This window comes from Maylandia zebra, linkage group LG16 (genome assembly GCF_041146795.1).
Source record: "Maylandia zebra isolate NMK-2024a linkage group LG16, Mzebra_GT3a, whole genome shotgun sequence".
NCBI classification, from domain to species: Eukaryota; Metazoa; Chordata; class Actinopteri; order Cichliformes; family Cichlidae; genus Maylandia; species Maylandia zebra.
Genome location: NC_135182.1, coordinates 4,997,886 through 5,016,885, shown reverse-complemented (window position 1 = coordinate 5,016,885; position 19,000 = coordinate 4,997,886). Strand labels below are relative to the sequence as shown.

Genomic DNA, 19,000 nt, shown 5'->3' with positions numbered 1-19,000 from the left:
TCTTATTACACTGATGTGACAAGATAAACACGAGCTGTGTAAGCATTTGTTTTGGACCCATGGGAAGCAGATGGCAAAGGGCGGGATAATTAGAGGCTACCTGGGTGACACCTGTCTAAATAGGTTGGCATTCAGTGGTTATGACAGCAGGATGGAGGCGAGATAAGGATGAGGAGGCAGGCTGTCTTATTTATCTAAGACAGGAAATGTGGTACTTCATGGTCCCCAAGAAGGATTAGAGTCAAGTTAACCAAATTTGATTCTTGCTTAATCAGTTACTACTTCCTAAATATTCAATGATGTTCTGAAACTGTTCTTCTGAGACACATAATGACGAACATAAAGCCATAAATGGTGGATCCATAGTCTAACGGTTTAACCAGGGGTGGGGAACTCCAGGCCTCAAGGGCCGGTGTCCTGCAGGATTTAGATCTCACCCTGGGTCAACACACATCTGAGCCAAATGATTAGTTCATTACCAGGCCTCTGGAGAACTTCATGGCATGTTGAGTAGGTTTTTTTTTTAATCCATTTAAATCAGCTGTGTTGGATCAAGGACACATCTAAAACCTGCAGGACACCAGCCCCTGAGGCCTGAAGTTCCCCACCCCTGGTTTCCACAATTGCTTGGCAAGTGAAAGGTTGCTGGTGCAGTTCCAGCTAGAGATGCAAAACCCTTTTAAGGTTGCATCAGGAAGACTACCTGGCGTAAAAAAGAAAGATGTGGTACCTGCTGTGGTGACCCCTTGTGACAGGGGAGGAGCTGAAGGTAGCTTTTATCAAGCCACCAATGGAGCTGTTGGTTACTTGATTGGGAAAGGAACAAAGTGGTGCAACATAACACATAGTGCACCACGGAACTCAGACATAGATCTTAATGAAAACTAAATGATGGGGAAACAAATAGAAAAAATGACAATAAATACATTGACACCATGAGTCTTTGCTCTGCGCAAGAGGAGCACTGCGAGTTTCTCAAACCAACATTCATTGTAATAATCAAATTATTACCACACTCATTCTTTTGTTCTTTTGTTTTTCTTTTTAAATTGCTGTCGGCTTGAAAAGTGGCTCTGAAAAGAGCGTCCTGCTAATTCACATTTGAGTTGAAAAAGGACTCAAAATGACCCTGTGTTAGAGCAAAACAGTACTTCAAACCACTTTGGCACTATAATCCATTTATTTTTCATTTATATAAAGTCTTAGCAGTAAGGCTTTCACACACAGGCTGTTTCCTTTACTGGGTAAGGAGTAAACAGATGCTGCTAATTAAATACATTTAATTAACTGATCATTCGCAAGAGCGACCGCAACTGTAAAAGCAGAAGTTTTGGGAGCTGGGTGGTCTGGTAAGATGTGTGTTAGCACAATACTAAGGTAAAGACATCAGCAGTGATCTTACAGAAGCAATTGCTGCTGCTCAGTAAGCTGTGAGGGGGTTAAAAGGCCTTTCCAAACAATTTGAAGTCCAGATTGAGATTATTCACACGTGAAAAACATTCAAGACCAGTCAGTCTTCCCAGGAGCTGAACATGCCAGCCAGTTCACCCCAAGTTCAGACTGCAAAACACTCAGAGAAGTTACAGGCCTCAGTTAGTATACTAAATGTTAAAGTTCAGCACAATTAGAAAACGACTGAGCAAGTATGGCTTTTTTGCAAGAGTTGTAAAGGAGAAACACTCTTCGCTGTAAAAGGAACATGGCAGCACAGGTTAGATTTGCATTAAGTTTGGATCTGAAGAAACCACAAGACTTCTGGAGCAATATCCTTTGGACAAACACAACCCAAGTGGGGATGTCATTAAGATGACCATAAAAACCTCTGCATATTAAAGTAGTCTAGAGTCAAATAGGAGTCCATCTGCTATAGGCCTCTGCTTGTCTAGCCTCATATTATTATGTTTAGTCCTTCTCGGCTCTTAAAACGCCAGTAAATCATTAATCAGTCTAGTATTTGCATAGCCATGCATATACATGCACTGGTGTTGAGTTAAAACAACGTTAGATGGTCATCTTTAGTGACTGACTAGGAATATCTGACTGAAGATGGAAATAGGATTTAATGAATCGACAGTTCTGTCTAATATGAAGCAAGCTGCCATCTTTGGCAAAAGTTAGAAACTTTCCAGAGCCAACTTTCAGACCTTCCAGCTATGTTTGATATTTCAGAGAGTTTCCAGCAATTGGAACAAAATTTCCTAATTTGGCTGTTGTAAGGAACAAAGTGATTAGGCCAACAAAGCTTGGTTTAATGAAGTAAAACAGTTCGTCAAGAGATGAACTTTAAACTGAAAGGTTGGATTCCAGTAAAGGTCTGCTGGTAACTGGTGTTTTTGCAAAACTCAAGGAGAGAAACAGATTTTTCTACTGTCAAAGTCTGTTATTGTTCTTTATAAGCGCCTTACACCATCCAAAGTGTGTGTCATCTTCAAGTGGTAGATGTGCAATAATAGAAATAACAAGACAGCCTTCAAAAGTGACAGGCCTATTGAGAAGCAGCATTACCATACGGGCGATCGTGGCTCAAGAGTTGGGAGTTCGCCGTTGCCTACTGGTGGTGGTCAGAGGGCCCGGTGGCGCCAGTGTCCGGCAGCCTCGCCTCTGTCAGTGCGGGTGTGGGTACAATGTAGCTTGCCATCACCAGTGTGTGAATGGGTGGATGACTGGATGTGTAAAGCGCTTTGGGGTCCTTAGGGACTAGTAAAAGCGCTATACAAATACAGGCCATTTACCACACCACCAATGATTTATGCTAGTTTTATTACAGTCGGGCACATGTATAGAAGGCTAAACTAGAAGAACGCAGAGGTTAAACTTCAAGTGCAATCAGATGAGATGTGGGTTAAAAGTAACTGAAAAAGAATAGTTGGAATGAGAATGTGGTTCCTTTTCACAGCCTTTGGCTTATTCGCTGAATGCTGGCAGTGGTTTTCTTTCTGTAGTTGGTAGCCTTGTGCAATAAATAGCAATTATTGATGATAAATGTAAGAGTACATAAGTATAATAAGTACAGGACACCATTTCCTATCAGATAATAGCAGTCTTGAAACAGTTGCCTTGGTATCGCAATCATTCAGTTCAACTCCCCATGTATTCATAGCAAATTCTTGTTCTTTTAGTCTTATGGAGACAGAAGTTAAACGAGCCCACAACATACTTTGTACAGTAAATCATTCTAAAAATGAACATTTTTCATTATTTGCATCAGATTTAAAGAATGTAATTAATTTATTTGGTTATTTATTGAAAATATGTGAAAATGTTCCATTTTTGGAGACATTAGTCTTTATTATGTTCATCCTTAAACTCTTCTAATTCAAAAAAGATCTTGAACAGGTTAAAATGGAGCATGATGCATTCAGTATCAGTACCAGGAAAGAAATTAGCATATTCATAAATAGTCATCTATGGTTTCAAAGCAGTCTTTGAATCAAGATGATGTATTTATGGGGGGGGGGGAATTGGTGCACTGTGCTACAGTCTGAGAAGATTGGTGAATTGCATATGCAAATGTATATATATTACCATGAGGGCATAATGATCTATTTTTCCCCTGAATTTCTAGTAACTGACCCACATGACGATTGCTAAGTGGAATGTAAATTTCATGAATATGTCTATGGTTTCTGAACACTCAATCACTTGTGCAATCAGGCTACTGTGGTCCATAAAAATCGAATGGTTAATGATTAAAGCTTGACTTAAATGGATCACAAGCAGCAAGCCACTACCGCCCAGCAGAAACTGATCTGAAACTAATATTTTACAATTGCACCTAATGTTTATCTCCTATTGATAATTGCTTATGATGAAAACTAAGAAGATGTATGCTTCTTAAAAGTGCTCATGTCCCCACTGTCATTGATGAGTCTGTTCAAGCGCCTAAATCTGTTTGACCCACTTCACAGAAAGACTCACCAATGCTCAAAAACAGAAGTATCGCTATCATCAGACAGAAATAGGTTTCACTGACTCATTAACTCGTACCGACTCTATTCACAAGTTTTACAGCCTAGTCCAGAGTAAAGAGACACGGACACCTGGCATTTAATCTTAGGTAATCAGCAGAATGACACCCTACACTGAATACTGTACCTGTCCTGTATGGCCTGACATTCATTTTACGATACACCGTATCATGAAAGCTTTAATGCAAACTTAAACCTGATGTGTTCTAATTTCATAATAGATGCAGGACAGAGAAACTCCTGCATGTGTCACAAAAAGCTGAGTTTTTATTTATTTATTTTTTTTATTTGAATTCAGGTGCTCTGGGAGTATGTGGTGTCTGGCCCATTGCTATGGGCCATTCATCCTTATACAGTACAACCGTTGCAAGTGCTTGGTCTGCATAGTTGGCTATAAGTTGGACTCATTCCTGGTGGGTGATGGGCTCTGCCAATGCTGCCCTTTGTCACTTATTCTGTTCATAATTTTTATGGACAGAATTTCTAGGTGCAGCCAAGTGGCGGAGGGCTTTCCCTTGGGTGGTCTCAGAATCCCATTTCTGCTTTTTGCGGATGATGTGGTTCTGTTGGATCCATCAGGTGATGGCCTCCAGCTCACTTTGGAACGGTTCGCAGCCGAGTGTGAAGCGGTGGGAATGAGAATCAGCACCTCCAAATCTGAGGCCATGGAAAAAGGGTGGAGTGCCCAGGACAGGGACAAGTTCTTGTTCACTAGTGACGGGAGATGGGAGCGGGAGATCGACAGATGGATCGATGCTGCGGCTGCAGTGATGCGGACGCTGTGCCAGTCTGTTGTAGTGAAGAGAGCTGAGTGTTAAAGCGAAGCTATAAATTTCTATGGTCACGAGCTGTGGGTAGTGACCAAAGGAACGTGATCGCGGATACAAGCGGTGGAAATGGGCTTCCTCTGAAGGGTGGCTGGCCTCTCCTTTAGAGATAGTCTGAGAAGTTCGGGCATCTGGGAGGAGCTCAGAGTAGAAAGCTACTCCGTCACATCAAAAGGAGCCAGTTGAGGTGGTTTGGGCATCTAACAAAGATGGCTCCTGGGTAAGGTGTTCCCGGCATGTCCCACAGGGAGGAGGCCCGGGGCAGACCCAGGACACAGAGGGAGGTTTGGGCTTCTCTGCTTGGGCTGCCGCCCCCACAACCCAGCCCCGGATAAGCGGAAGAAGACATATGGATAGAATTTCATATTGAAATCGTTAAGCGAGCAACGTATTTACTAAGCAAACACATGTATCCTTATGCTAGCACACTGAATTATGCTGTCAGTTGACATTACTGATAGGCAAAGGGTCAATCACCTTCAGTCTGATGTGAAAGTCTTAAAATTAATTTGTCATTAAGATTACATTCAGTCTGAGTTATCACAGGAAGTACTGAAACCACAACAAAGAAAGTTGAAAATAATACATAATAATAATAATATTTATTCTGTTCAATCCAAAATATAACACTTCATATTAAGTTATGACTGCTGCTGATTAGCATATAGTCTCAAAAAAAACAAAAACCCCACAATACAGCAAATTAACTACAGCAGGAAGCTCTGTAATACAATGCATTGATGGACTACTAATTACCAAAAACCTGAGCTCTGTAACTTTATATCAGGGGTGTCAAATATAATGCCCAGGGTTCAGAATCACTCTGTTTTTTCTGCCTCCCCCATTCTCAATCACACTACACCAAACTAATAGATAAACCAATTTCTTTAATTTACTACAGCAATATTTCTTTATCATGTAGAAAACTGAGATTTACTGTCAAAATTGTGCTTTTTTTCTTATATTAGCATTTGTGGCGGCTGATTACATAGAGATCTTTTTTTTTTAAATATATGTATCAAATCTGATGCACTTGACCTTACAGGGTTAAGAGCATATTTTTGTTATTGTTTTCATTGTGTGGTTTTATTTAATTTGTTTTTATCATAATACAAACACTTATGTTCAATATAATAATAATAAAAATAATAACTTTTATTTATAGGCATCTTTCAAGACACTCAAGGACACAATTAAATAGCAAAATCACAGTATGCATAAAATTGGAAAACACCATAGAATTAAAAGTCAATGCATCAACAGAACAGGCAACCTTTAAAAGATGTGTTTTAATACTGGCATTAAAAGATAAGGAGAAAAAATATAATCCTGATCGAAGTATGGTCTGTTTTAAATCAGTTGAAAAGCCTGATTATCTATAATAATAATAATAATAATAATAATAATAATAATAATAATAATGACAAAACTGTGAGAGCACCAAAATTCAATAGAACCTTTTTACAGTCATACCAACCAGCACTGTGTTGTACATATAACTATGTTGCATTTTCCTGTCATTTCTGACTATCTGATGAACATTACATTAATACATTATCTGAACATGCTGAAATTTAGGGATGTGTCCAGTGGTAGGTGTTACCTGATAAGATAAAAATAGCTGATTTAATAGATTTTTCCTACTTCAAAATATTAATATGAGAAAGCTCTGACATTACAGTTTCATCACGTTCAAACAAGAAAGAAAATGTTATCATGGAGTCTGATTAAGTAGGATTTAATACTTCACAGACCATCAAGACTGTCACTGATGAAAGGATAAGGCTCATTCCACATTTTTCTTCAAGAAAAAAAAAAAAAAAAAAAAAGGCAAACCAAGAATTAGTTTATGAATATATAATCCAAGTCGTATCATTTCAATTCTAGTTAACCGCTCAGTCATATCCCCAGTTTACTGCTTGATTAACGAATTAGTAAATACCATCTTAATGTTGTGTATTAAGCTGAAATACACCAGTGTTCTTAAAATCCGGTTACAGATTAGAGTGCCGGTTTTTCAAAGACCTCAACCTAAGGACATCTTTGTTCGAGTGACCCATCAGCAGTATAACCAATAAACAGAAATCCCACTAGTGGCTAGCAACCACCAAGCTGTGTACCACAACAACAGCTCCGAAAGCTCTGCTCACCTACCATCGCTGTGAGAGCCATTATAATTGTGTTGTGTTCGCACCTTCCCAACATTGCATTTCCCCATTATCGCCACCCTCTACAGGTGGACAACCTCATTGGTACAAAGCAGATGAATAGAGATTAGATACAAGGGGAGCAGCACTCATTTTTCACAGGTATCAGACTCCACTGGGAATGCTAAATGAGAACGAGGAACACAGAGCAGGAAAAGAAAAACAAGCTTCTTTTGTTTTACCTCTGTACTCTACAGAGGTAAATTGCCCCCAATTCCACTTGGTGAGTCAACTCAAGAGAAATAATTACCTTTATTATCAATTTGATTTTGGCAAACACAATCTGGAGACACAATATAATCTGACAGCACTAAAAGCCGCAGCTTTTAAAAAACAACTCTCTAAATATCACAAAGGATTTACTGCCAAACTGTTTTCGTTTTGTTTATCTGATACGGAACGTGCACAGAACCTAAAATAATATGTTTGGGATAAGCTGATATCACCTAATAATAACGTCTTGATGCTTGTTCAATCATGCATCTGGACGCAGCGTTTTCAATGGGAGAAACGTTTGACAATTTGCATATTAATGATCAAGGAACTGACCTGACAGCCCATTGTTTATTCAATGGGCTGGTTTCAGTTTACTGTGCAAATGTACTGTTTATACGGTTGGGGAAACCTGCAGTGAGCTGAGACTAAAGAAGTCACTTGGATTAGTGACAAAACGTTTCTCACATTGAAAACGCCGCGTCAAGATGAACAGAATCAACCTTTTGGAAGCTGATAACAACCCGCCAACAATTTCGTCAGACTTATAACACTAGTGGCTCAGTTGCACTTGAGTTTAAATAGCTACAAGGCAGTTGCTGTCCTATGAAAATCTGACAGTTGCTCAGCGATTGCATTGATACACTTGAAAGTTGTTGCAGTGACCAAGTTGCAAGGTGACTTCACAGGTCACCTGGCGGGAGGAAATTGGTCTCTAAATCTCTAATCACAGTCCAACTCAGACTGACTGCAATCTCAGAAAGACTGGCAATAGGGCTGTTCGATATAACGATATATATCGGATGACGATATAAAAACGTCGATCGTTTCATTTTACGCTATCGTTTGTTTCGTGGTGTCGCAAAATAAACTGTTTACGGCAATATTTTTTCATGGTTTTGATGGTCACTGTAGTGGCTATATTCATTTCTTAAAGTTCTCTCTTTCTCTTATATTTAATATAACCACACTACGGACGGACAAGCGCCTGTTTTTATGCGTTGTCGTTAGCAACAACAACGGTAACACCATCGCGTGTCCGCTTGTTTATGTTCCACATAAACCTTTCATAATAAAGCTCAAGATCCTGTTGAGACTTTTCAAAATAAACTGAATCACGTGAAAGAGCAGATTGTTTACGGATGAGAAGTAAAAAAGCTGCCAGGTGCTAAAAAATAGACCTTAGACTCAAACGTTAGAACAGGCTTTTCCCCGCAGCACGCCGTGTAATAAATACTCACAAAGAAAACGGCGGCCGTTACAACTTATGTCTAAAAATGTATCGTTTCATGCATCGGTTAAAACACTCGACTCCAGCTACATGACGCGCAGCTGGAAACACTTCCCGCAAGTCGAGCTGCCCGAGATTCACAGAATTTACAGAAAATGTTACATTTTTGTGATTTATATCGTTATCGGGACGATAGAATTCTTATATCCCGATATAAGATTTTGGTCATATCGCACAGCCCTAATTGGCAATGGTTTGCACCCAATTGCCAACTAATTTATCAACATAGACAATACATTGCACACTGACTCATATTGATGACAAAGTCTTTTCAATAGGGGACTGGCCAGCGCCATTGTCATTTTGCAGTTAAATCACATTCCTGCTGCAACTATGGCTACGTTCACACTGCAGGCGAAAGCGCATCAAATCCGATTTTTTGACCCTATGCGACCCATATCCGATCATGCTATGACAGTGTGAACGGCGCAAATCCGATATTTTCAAATCCGATCTGGGTCACTTTCGTATGTGGTACTGAATCCGATACATATCCGATGTTTTAGAAAGCGACTGCTGTTTGAACGGTCAAGTCGCATTAAATCCGCCTTTTACGTCACCGACACAAGACTGAAGCCAATTATCAGCGCCAGAGAAGCGCCCGAGAAGACATCGCGAACGCTTCCTGGCCATCCAGTGTGGATGTCAGTGAAACTGTTGGGAAGACAACGTAAACATTTTATTTGTACTGTATAATCTGCAGATTCTGACAGAAATCTACAGCTATCCTTTGAAGCACCGCTCCTCTCTTAAACGGCAATAAGGATCATTATTAGGTTATTTACATTATTATGTAAATAACAAAATAACTTAAAGCAAAAATTGGGAAACGTGAAGACCGAAGTCTTTATATTAAGGGCCATCAGTCAAACAATACTGTTGCTCTGGGTCTAAACAGAGCGCGTTGTGTGTGACATCTTCTTTTGCGCATGCGGGCCGCTTTGAGCGTTCACACTAGAGAGCGTTTGCTGTCGCATTTTATTTGTAGTGTGAACGAGCAGACAAAAAAAATCGGATTTGATCAAAAAATCGGAATTGAGCATAAGACCTGCAGTGTGAACGTAGCCTATGTCACTATTTTAATTCCCGTTTCAAATAAACGAGGACTCTGGATGCAAGTAGTTAACAGGAATTCTGTGCATTTACATGGCAACAGATTTGTCAGTTATCGCAGACCTGCTTCCCATCTTTAAAGTAACCGTTGCAATAATGTGCTATGATCTCCAACCTGCGTTTCTCCTGCTGGGACTGTAGCAAAAAAAGACAAGCTGAAGAAAAGTGAAACAAAAAGAAAAAAACATATCAAATCCAAGCTCAAAACCAAAAAGGGCGCAATCACTTAAACACGTACAAATGTGAAACATTCATTCTCATGAAGGTAATCTACCTGAAATGCGTTCATCATCACTAATTACAACCCTGAATATGCCTCAGAAGGCAGAGGAAATCCATTAGTAGGTTATACAACTACCTTCCTCCTCTGCCATAAAAGGTATATCCCATCACGTCACCGCAGAAAAATGTGGTGCACACCAAGCAGCAGGAGCCCTAGCCCCTGCCTGCGAGCCCACACCCTCCATCTGCTCTGACAAATCTGCTTAATAAATGGCATCCAGTTCTAGGGGCATTACTGAATCAGCACAAATCACACCAGTGTTTGTCAAGCACTTGCCTTGAGTTTCCTATGACTAATGAGCCATTCAGGTGTAGTTGGTGTGTGCGGACTGGCTGATTGTAAAGGAAGCTATTTAGCATCTGATAACACACATACACACACAGAGTGCTGATTTAGAGGCCTCTTAGCTTTCAAATGAGCAGAGGAGCAATCAATTAACTGCTTTTGCAACTATCACATTTCAGCTATCACTGACAGACGTCACGAGAGAAGTTTGGCCTACTAACACACTGCTGAGCCAGTGCTGTGAAATAAAGCATGGATGCTTTTCTGGTACTAACCAAACATTTTAGCAGAAATCTTTTACAAAGAGTCAAATATGAATTCATTTTATTTTGTATAGCATCAAATCACAACAACAGCTGTCTTATATTGTAAGGTAAAGCCCCCACGATAATGCATAGAGAACGCCAACAATCAGATGACCTCCTGTGAGCAGGCACTGGGTGACAGTGGAAAGAAAAAACTCCCTTTTAACAGGAAGAAACCTCCGGCAGAACCAGGCTCAGGAGGGCAGCCATCTGCTAGAACAAGCTGAAGGTGAGAAGTGGAGGACACATAGATATTAATAATAACTGATGACTAAATGCAGTCATGTAGATGTGAACCTTTAGAATGACCAGGATTTCTATACTGATTACTCCTAAAATTTAAGCCAATCTTCATGTGATTTAAAATTATAGGCAAACACATTTTACCAAAGAAATAAGAAACAATTTACACATTAACACAAACTGACAGCAAATAGGGGAAACCAGATTTCTTGCTACTCTCCGTCTCTTTCTGAGGGGGCACCAGCAAAGATCACACCAAGAGGACACCATGAAATACAGAAAGAGGTTAAAAAAGAACCAGACTAACAGCAAAACACCAACAGATACGTCGACAACTTCCAAACATAAGAAACACATGCCATGTCACAAGTGTAGCAAAGGCCAAGTGGACGCTCTACAACACTTCTGGGACAATGACGCAAATGTTGAACCTACAGCAAAATGCATAATCCTCATATTAGGAAGGCATTAGGCTTTTCTACCTGAGGGTGAGATGCAGTTATTTAGAGAACAATGTAAGCTAAACCGTTTCAATAAAGTTACAGAAGTATGTCAGAGCCCCTTTCCATGCCCTGAAGCTTAGGAGAGGTTTGGTGACGCAACAAGAGAATGAACCAAATCCAATCAACAACAGAATGGTGGGAAAAAAATAAAAGGTTTTCAAATGGTCAATCCACAGTGCTGACTTCAAACTAACCCAGATATTGCGTCATGTCCTCAGGAAGGCTGTTCAATTAAAACCTCCTACAAATACTGACGACCTAAAAAGGCTATAGCTGGAAGGAGCTTCCCAAACTCCTCTTCATCATTGTCCAACTCTTTTTAGGACCTATGAGAAATGTCTTAAAGATTCTACACATGATAGATTTAGTCTTTTCTTTTTTCCACCCAGGACCAAGCGATTATTTATCATGCTCAAAACACACGAAAGACACAATTTTTAGTGTTTTATTAAGTTTAAGAGTACACATTTTTTTATTGCAAGTAAAAACTGCCAGGAGGCCATCTCCTTCAGATAAACAGCAATCAGAAATAACATGTAAAGTATTACGACATATATTAATTTACCAAGCAATCGCTAATGGCAGAGTGTGGTTATGACAGTGTGTGGATATAATTAATGTCTAAAATACATGTTCAACACCGCAAATACCACAAAGATATGTTTCGGGGAACACATCAATAAAGTCCCCTCCATCCCCATGGCTACTGCTAACGCTGCTATTTCTGTAAATGTGTAAACGAAATGTCAGTGAAAGAAGGTAGGGCCACACATTGATTTTTCTGGCCTGAAAAAAAGTAGTGTGTCATTGACAAGGAGACATAATTTTAAAGTTACCAGCCATGGGCAAGCAATCCAGATAGTTAATTGTGTATATGGGGTGGGTGTGGGTGGGGTGTGTGTGTCTGAGTGTGTGTGTGAGAGAGAAGGGTGTTTGGATTAAATTGTTTTGACAGGCAGGCCTTTACCACCCAGACAGCTGGCCTCTAACTGCTGCAGTGGTTTATCACCTCCCATACAGAATCACCTACAAACACCCGACAGTGCTACCTAACACCCAAAGAGGCTTTATCAAGAGCCAAGAGAAAATCCCAGTGGCTCATAGCACAGGAACTACTGTGGAATAACTCCAACATCCTGAGCAATAAATTGCACATTTCCTTTCATGATATCACATATCAGTTTTGATGCCCGGCATCTAGCTTGGTCTGCTTCTACTGGCAGATGATGGAGCCTTCAAAGCTGCTGCTGGATTCACCTGCCGTCATAAAGCACTTATCAGGCCCAATATACTGAAATCTGCCGGTTCTGATGAGGTCCAGTAGACTCAAGGAGTTTAAATTGGGCTGGAAGAGGTCGAAATTGAAGAAATTGAATTTTTGTCCTGTTTTAATAATTAACACCAGCTGAATAAATTGACTCCATGTTTCTGCTGTGGATGTAAATGCTGTAAAATTACAGCCGAGAGTAAGCGCTTGAACAGCACAGTCACTATTTACTCCCAAGAGCTGTGGCACGGTGCCAACGTGTCACAAAGTATCACTGTCAAATGCATATATACAGAGCGTACTGCACGCACGCACACACACACACCCAATCACCACCCTTGTGTGCGAAAGGCTGCTTCACAACAGGAAGCAGAGCAGGAAAAGGTCTGCATCAGTAACCGTGGTCTAAAGTGGCACGAATGTCGCTCTACATTACAGAGCTAGCTCGCTTTTTAGAGCTGAGACAATGAACTGATTACCTGTTTAAAGGGTGCTCGCACACCTTACCTTCTTTATTATGGTACACTTTGCAGGCTTATATTTAATTTAAGATATCTTCCCAGAGTTCCGGGGAGCTATTGTCCTCCATTTATCATCGCTCTGCAAGATGAAAATCAACTGGAGCAGATCAGTGTAGATTTTTCCTGAAGTTATAAATGTTTAAGCAGTTACAGCAGCACATCATAACACACTTTTGTTTAGTCTAACACTTTAGAAGCTGTGTCCCTGTTGTGTGTTTTGGATGTAATTATGTCTACAGAGCGAAGAATCTTCATTAGTCCTTGGGCTCCACACGTGAGTGTCCCAGCAAACTTCACGGACATAAAGCTCTGTGTGACTCCAGGAACACCTACATAGGAGGGCTGTCCTTACTGTTAATGCTTATTTAAGATCATTAATCGCATGGAAACACCAAAGATTCACTTACGCTATGCTAGGGGTGTCAAACATAAAGTCCTGGGGCCAGAATCAGTCCGCTAAAGATTCCAATCTGGCCCACTGGACAGCTTTGGAAAATGTGAAGGAGGGGGTACATTTTTAGACTTTTAACTGTAGCTTCCTATGTTTTACAGCTTTTTCTACTGAGCTCCTCCATTCATGCTACACCAAAGTGAATAATTAATAGACAAACAATTAAATGACAGCAATGTCCTGTTCTTCCACTGTCAACAATAGAAACCTATGACTTTTACAATGGGCTGACAGTGGGAGGAAGAGGACAATCTGTCAATGAACACAACACAAATTCTCTGTTTTATAATAGAAGGACAGTCTGCACATTAAGCTAAGATCACTTATTCTGTAATTTTACAGACTTAGTTCTTACTACAGCATTTTTTTTTAATCATGTAGGAAAAACTGAGATATACTGCTGAAAGTTCTTCCTTTCCTTATGTTAAAATATCTCGGGGATTAAATGTGTAGCTAAACTTCTTCACACTGACAGACAGAGGAGTTTCACAGGTCTGGCCCACTTAAGATCAAAGTGGGCTGTACGTGGCCCAAAATGTAAAATGAGTTTGGCATCTCTGCTCTGTGAAGGTATTGAGTTCTGTGACAAATTCACAGGCGATTTTCCCCATGATCTCTCATTGGCCTGTATTTATATAGCGCTTTTCTAGTCCCTAAGGACCCCAAAGCGCTTTACATATCCAGTCATCCACCCATTCACGCACACATTCACACACTGGTGATGGCAAGCTACATTGTAGCCACAGCCACCCTGGGGCGCACTGACAGAGGCGAGGCTGCCGGACACTGGCGCCACCGGGCCCTCTGACCACCACCAGTAGGCAACGGGTGAAGTGTCTTGCCCAAGGACACAACGACCGAGACTGTCCAAGCTGGGGCTCGAACCGCCAACCTTCCGATTACAAGGCGAACTCCCAACTCTTGAGCCACGATCGCCCCTATCTCATTTTACCGAGCAGGACCAAGTTAGAATCACGGGTTTTCTTATCCTAAATTATAGTGCACAAGAGTCAACATATTTGCTGTTTGATACAATTAAATTAGGGCACGTGAACAAGTTGTGACACGTCACGCCACACGGAGGGAGACTGCACAGCCTACTGTCCTGCTTCCAAAGCGCACTTGAGCTGCATGCTCCCCAACTGCCAGTCAGTGGTCAACAGCCAGACCCGCACTGTGCAAGTCACTTCAGTTTGCAACTTTCAGTTCCACTTAAGAGTGAAAATGAATGGGCTGCTGAGCTGCGACCGTGGAGTGTAAGTCTAACACGCCCGGTGAATGCAACAAAAGCGGCATGTGCAGCATAAGCTGTGACAGAAAGGTAAGCTCTCTGAGGAGCCCCGGTTGTCCGGACTTTACCGGACGGTTTACGGTTTAGAAACATGGGAGGGACCCCGTGTGTGCACATGCGACCGCCGGCCAGACGCCGCTGAGTGCGGGCAGCTACATAAATAAATCCAGTGATAATACCTGCGCCACACACACCGCAGTGCCCCCTTATTATTATTACTAGCTGCTTAAATCTGGGCACCAAGTTCAGTCAAGGGCTGTCAACTTCCCTCCTGCACCTCCTGCACGGACAGGCTAGAAGACGCGGAGAGGAGGAGCGATTTAGATTTATTTTTAAAAAATAATTTCTCTTCTGTATTGAGGGATGGCACAGCGACGCACTTTAAATGAAACACACAAGAGGTTCGTGTGACTCACCAGCAACACCAACGTTAACATTTTCGCCTCTCTCATCCGACTCCCGTAGCGATTCCAAGAGGCCATGATGCCGTTGCCACGTCTGGATACGCAGGCGCATTCGCTTTTCCACGGATTCTTGAGCATGGCGCAAGGGTTATTGGGAAATGTAGTCCTGAGCGGGGGAGGCAGCAAAAGTCACGGGGGAGCTATTGCAGCTGCTACCCCCAACACACACACACACACACACACACACACACACACACACACACACACACACACACACACACACACACACAGGTTAGCACCGAGTGTAAGAACTGTAGTCTACGTGGTTTTGTTTTTATCGGACTAATGCAGACATACTGAAGGACAATTAATTACACGAGGGGCTAATTAGTAAATGTGCTTGTGATTGAAAGGATCTTAATTAGCTCTTTATCAATTGGACTTCCACTCCTGAAGAAAAATTGGCTTGATGAAATGTGCTCAACAACATCTGATTTAAGCAACGTTTGGCGCAAGGTGAATAGAATAAAATATAATAGAACAGAATAGATGTGGAGAATTGTAGAAAATTGCGTACAGTGATAACACTGTATAACGATAAAAAAAAGGGGCCAATCAAACACCCAGTTTAATCCATATACGTCAGTGAAGAGTAGAATAGAATAGAATAGAATGGAATAGAATAGAATAGAGCAGTGATGCTCTATAAACAAATGTTTCTTTCGGATGTGCCCATCAAGTCTTTTTTGACACTAAAGAAAACACATCTACAGCATAGAATGACAGTGTTTTCAGAATGGACTTTGACTTGCTCTGATGTTAACCTTATTGCCATCTTGAAATTCAGTAGTAAACAAATTGAAAAGTTTTGTTTGTTTGGTTTTACTTGCATGTATTGGTTGTTGCCATTGTAATTGGCCTAAGACATAGTTAAGAATTTCCTGTAAATTTTAGGCTTGTGGAATCTAAATAGACTAGAGTAGTAACAAAACAGAAAAGTGTATAACCATAACTTGTGTTCCCTGTTTAAGCTTTGCTGTTTACTTGCAAAGCAGGGGAACACTCACATTCCCAGTGGACCTTTATTGCCCGGTTACCCCGACGGCAGGTAGGCTGCTGTTGCATCCCAGACAACAGCACGCAGGGCAAACCTTTCCCAGAAAATCCCTTTGGTCTTTTCTTAACTCGGTGCGGCTGTTTCTGCACTGGACATAGGCAGTGTTGTGACACTCTTTTTGCTCTCCGGGGTGTCCGTGCGTATGTTCCTCCCGATTGCGCTTGCAAATCGGCCTCTTACTCCCCCCCACCCTCCTCACCACCCCCAATCCTCCACTCCTCCCCGCTCTCCCCCAACCCGGTGGTATCGTCCGACGGTAAAGAAGAGAGAGCGCAGTTGTCGGCTGCAGGTCTCTCGGAGAGGAACGCGCAGCGGCTGAGGAAACAAGACTAGAACCCATCTCTATTCTGGCTCCACAGCTTAAAAACTGCGACTGTGATTCTCTCCTTATCTCTACCTGGCATTCTCATCAACTTAGGGAATACAAACATCTTGCAAGGTAAAAGAAAAATCACTTTTCCATTCTTTTCCACTGCAAAATACCTGGGAGGACTAATACAAAGCACTTTTTGGGTGTGTTGTGCACCAGTTTCCAGCTTGTATCCCGCTTCAGATTTACGAAATGGATTGCAGTTCGACTTTGACTGAGGTGTTTGATTTTTTTTTCATATTAAAGGCAAATCAGCACAATAGCCTGCTGCAGCTTAGCTGACCTGCACAGATAAAATAAATAAGGGACCCTCCATCACTAATGGATTGGCTACTCGAAAGCTTTATTCAGCCATGCTGTGGGGTCCGTTTCTCTGGACCATTTTTCTATCAGAGCGGGGTTTGAGCGGTGGGGCTGTGTTTTTATCCTAAATGTCAGACACTTTGCGGATATCCTCTTTTTCCCACTTTAACTGCTTGAGGCAAAGTGATTTGTCCGTTGATATAGCGTGTTATTCAGAGCTGCTCCTTTATGTCTCGCCAGTTTTACTTTCAACTCACGTTTCATCCCAGGATCAGAGGCGCATTTGTGGGCTGCAGGAGCTGGCTGTGCCTGCCACATTAGCACTGCCTCAAACTTACTTTGTGCTGCACGCTGTCCTGTAGTCCCGGTAAGAGGCAAGACGTGGACTTAAAAAGCAACCTTGTTGGGAAACTTGTTCCCGTTGTTAGGAGATATGCTTGGGAAGGAAAGTGCATTTTTTGGGAGATTGTGCGCCTGGTCGGCATTTCTCTTTTTAAATATTTGTGTGCGCGGTAACCCAATTTGGCGGTTCAGAAGTTTGGTGTAAAATCGACCACCCTGTCTTTTCTTCCCGACTGTGCAAGTGAATTTTATTGTCTGACTTAAAGACGGCCAATAATGACCTCATTGCTCATCACTTCCGATAACAGATTAACAGCTTTTACGCACGGGTTGAGCAGCCTTGCGCACAACGATTCGGGTGTTTTGTTCTTTCCCAATCCCAGGAAACGTTAGTGAGGCTAATTCTGCACGAGAACACTCAGAAAATATTCATGAGCTTGTCACTTGGATGAATAGCTTCTCCATTTCTCCCCGATAAAGACACTTCAGATTTGTAATAGTTTAAATTGTAAAGCTGTCCAGGTAAAAGCGCCTGAGGCTGTGGATTTCGAACAAAGAGATACCCTATTATAAAAGAAATAGGTCGATTTCATTTTGCGTAAATTTGAGTTGATTATCCTGAAATGATTTGTCAAGAGCTCCAAAGCGGACCGTGTTGTAGCAGAGCAACAGAGGGCAGTGTTGAGCGGCACTGTACAGCTGTGGCGACACCTTGCCAGGTAACGTCTGCTGTAGAGTTACAGACAATCTGCACGCACACAAGTTTGGTCAAATGAGCACGCAAAGAGACTTTCATGAAGTATTGCTTGATTGTTTTTTCTTTTTGTTTTAATCAGTCGATCAAATGCCAAAAGCTTACGCACAAACTTTTATCTGGAGACAGTTCACTGAGAACAGTTTTCAGAGAAATTTTGTGGCTGGAATTTTTAAGGCTTAAAATATTAAATCTTATTACCCCCCCCCCCCCCCCCCCCCCCCCCCCCCGACCAAATTAATCAAACAGCTTATTCAACTGAAAGCTATTTTCCTGCAACAGCGACTATCATCACTGGGCTCTTGGTAGTTTTTGTGGTGCTGCACTCTATTCATCTGTAGCTTTTTAAAAAAAATGTTTTTATTGAGCCCCAGTTGTTCAGTTTCTTCAGTATTGTAAATTAATGTATTATTCATTAACACTCAAATATGCACCATGGCTGGTGTGAGTTTTGGCAAAGGTGATGATATAATCCTTTTTTAATGCAGCTTGTTTTTTTTCCATACAACAGACAAGAAAAAAACATATTTAATATCCTCAATTAGCTACAATTAGTAATCCACTAAAGACAGCTTCATAGTGGTAATTTCCCACTTCCCTTTCTGTGGAATAACAAGGAGCAACCCCATCACAATCCAGTTATAATTGATCACTTAAACTGCCGTAACAAAAGAATTTCCCAAATATGGGATGAATAAATTTGCCACATCATCTTATTTCATCTCATCTGATCACCAACCCCCCGTACCCTACATTGGCATAACTATTGCTTTTATTTTGTTCATTCATCAATATGTGTGAAACTACCATATCTCCCTCATCTTTTGATTGATATTCATCCATTTGACAGGTTTTGTTAGGCCCAGATGCTTGTCATATGGATCATTAACGCTTTTGTTATTTGGAGAGCTGTTTTTAGTATCCTGGGTCACTCCATTCAAA

The 19,000-nt window shown here is 41.3% G+C and overlaps 2 protein-coding genes across 4 annotated transcripts in view; one reads left to right on the top strand and one right to left on the bottom strand.

Moving 5' to 3' along the window:
- Positions 1-15,266, bottom strand: part of pdia5 (protein disulfide isomerase family A, member 5) — a 79,976-nt gene extending 64,710 nt beyond the window's left edge. The window contains exon 1 of the mRNA XM_004568970.3: positions 15,185-15,266. Within this exon, the coding sequence (XP_004569027.1) occupies positions 15,185-15,250 (66 nt within the window). The 5' untranslated portion in view covers positions 15,251-15,266. The remainder of the gene's footprint in view (positions 1-15,184) is intronic.
- A 1,307-nt stretch (positions 15,267-16,573) lies between these two features.
- sema5ba (sema domain, seven thrombospondin repeats (type 1 and type 1-like), transmembrane domain (TM) and short cytoplasmic domain, (semaphorin) 5Ba) overlaps positions 16,574-19,000 on the top strand; it is a 200,872-nt gene continuing 198,445 nt past the window's right edge. For all 3 annotated transcript variants that reach the window (XM_076875383.1, XM_004568969.4, XM_076875382.1), the window contains exon 1: positions 16,574-16,728. The gene's annotated coding sequence lies outside the window, so the exon portion shown is untranslated. The remainder of the gene's footprint in view (positions 16,729-19,000) is intronic.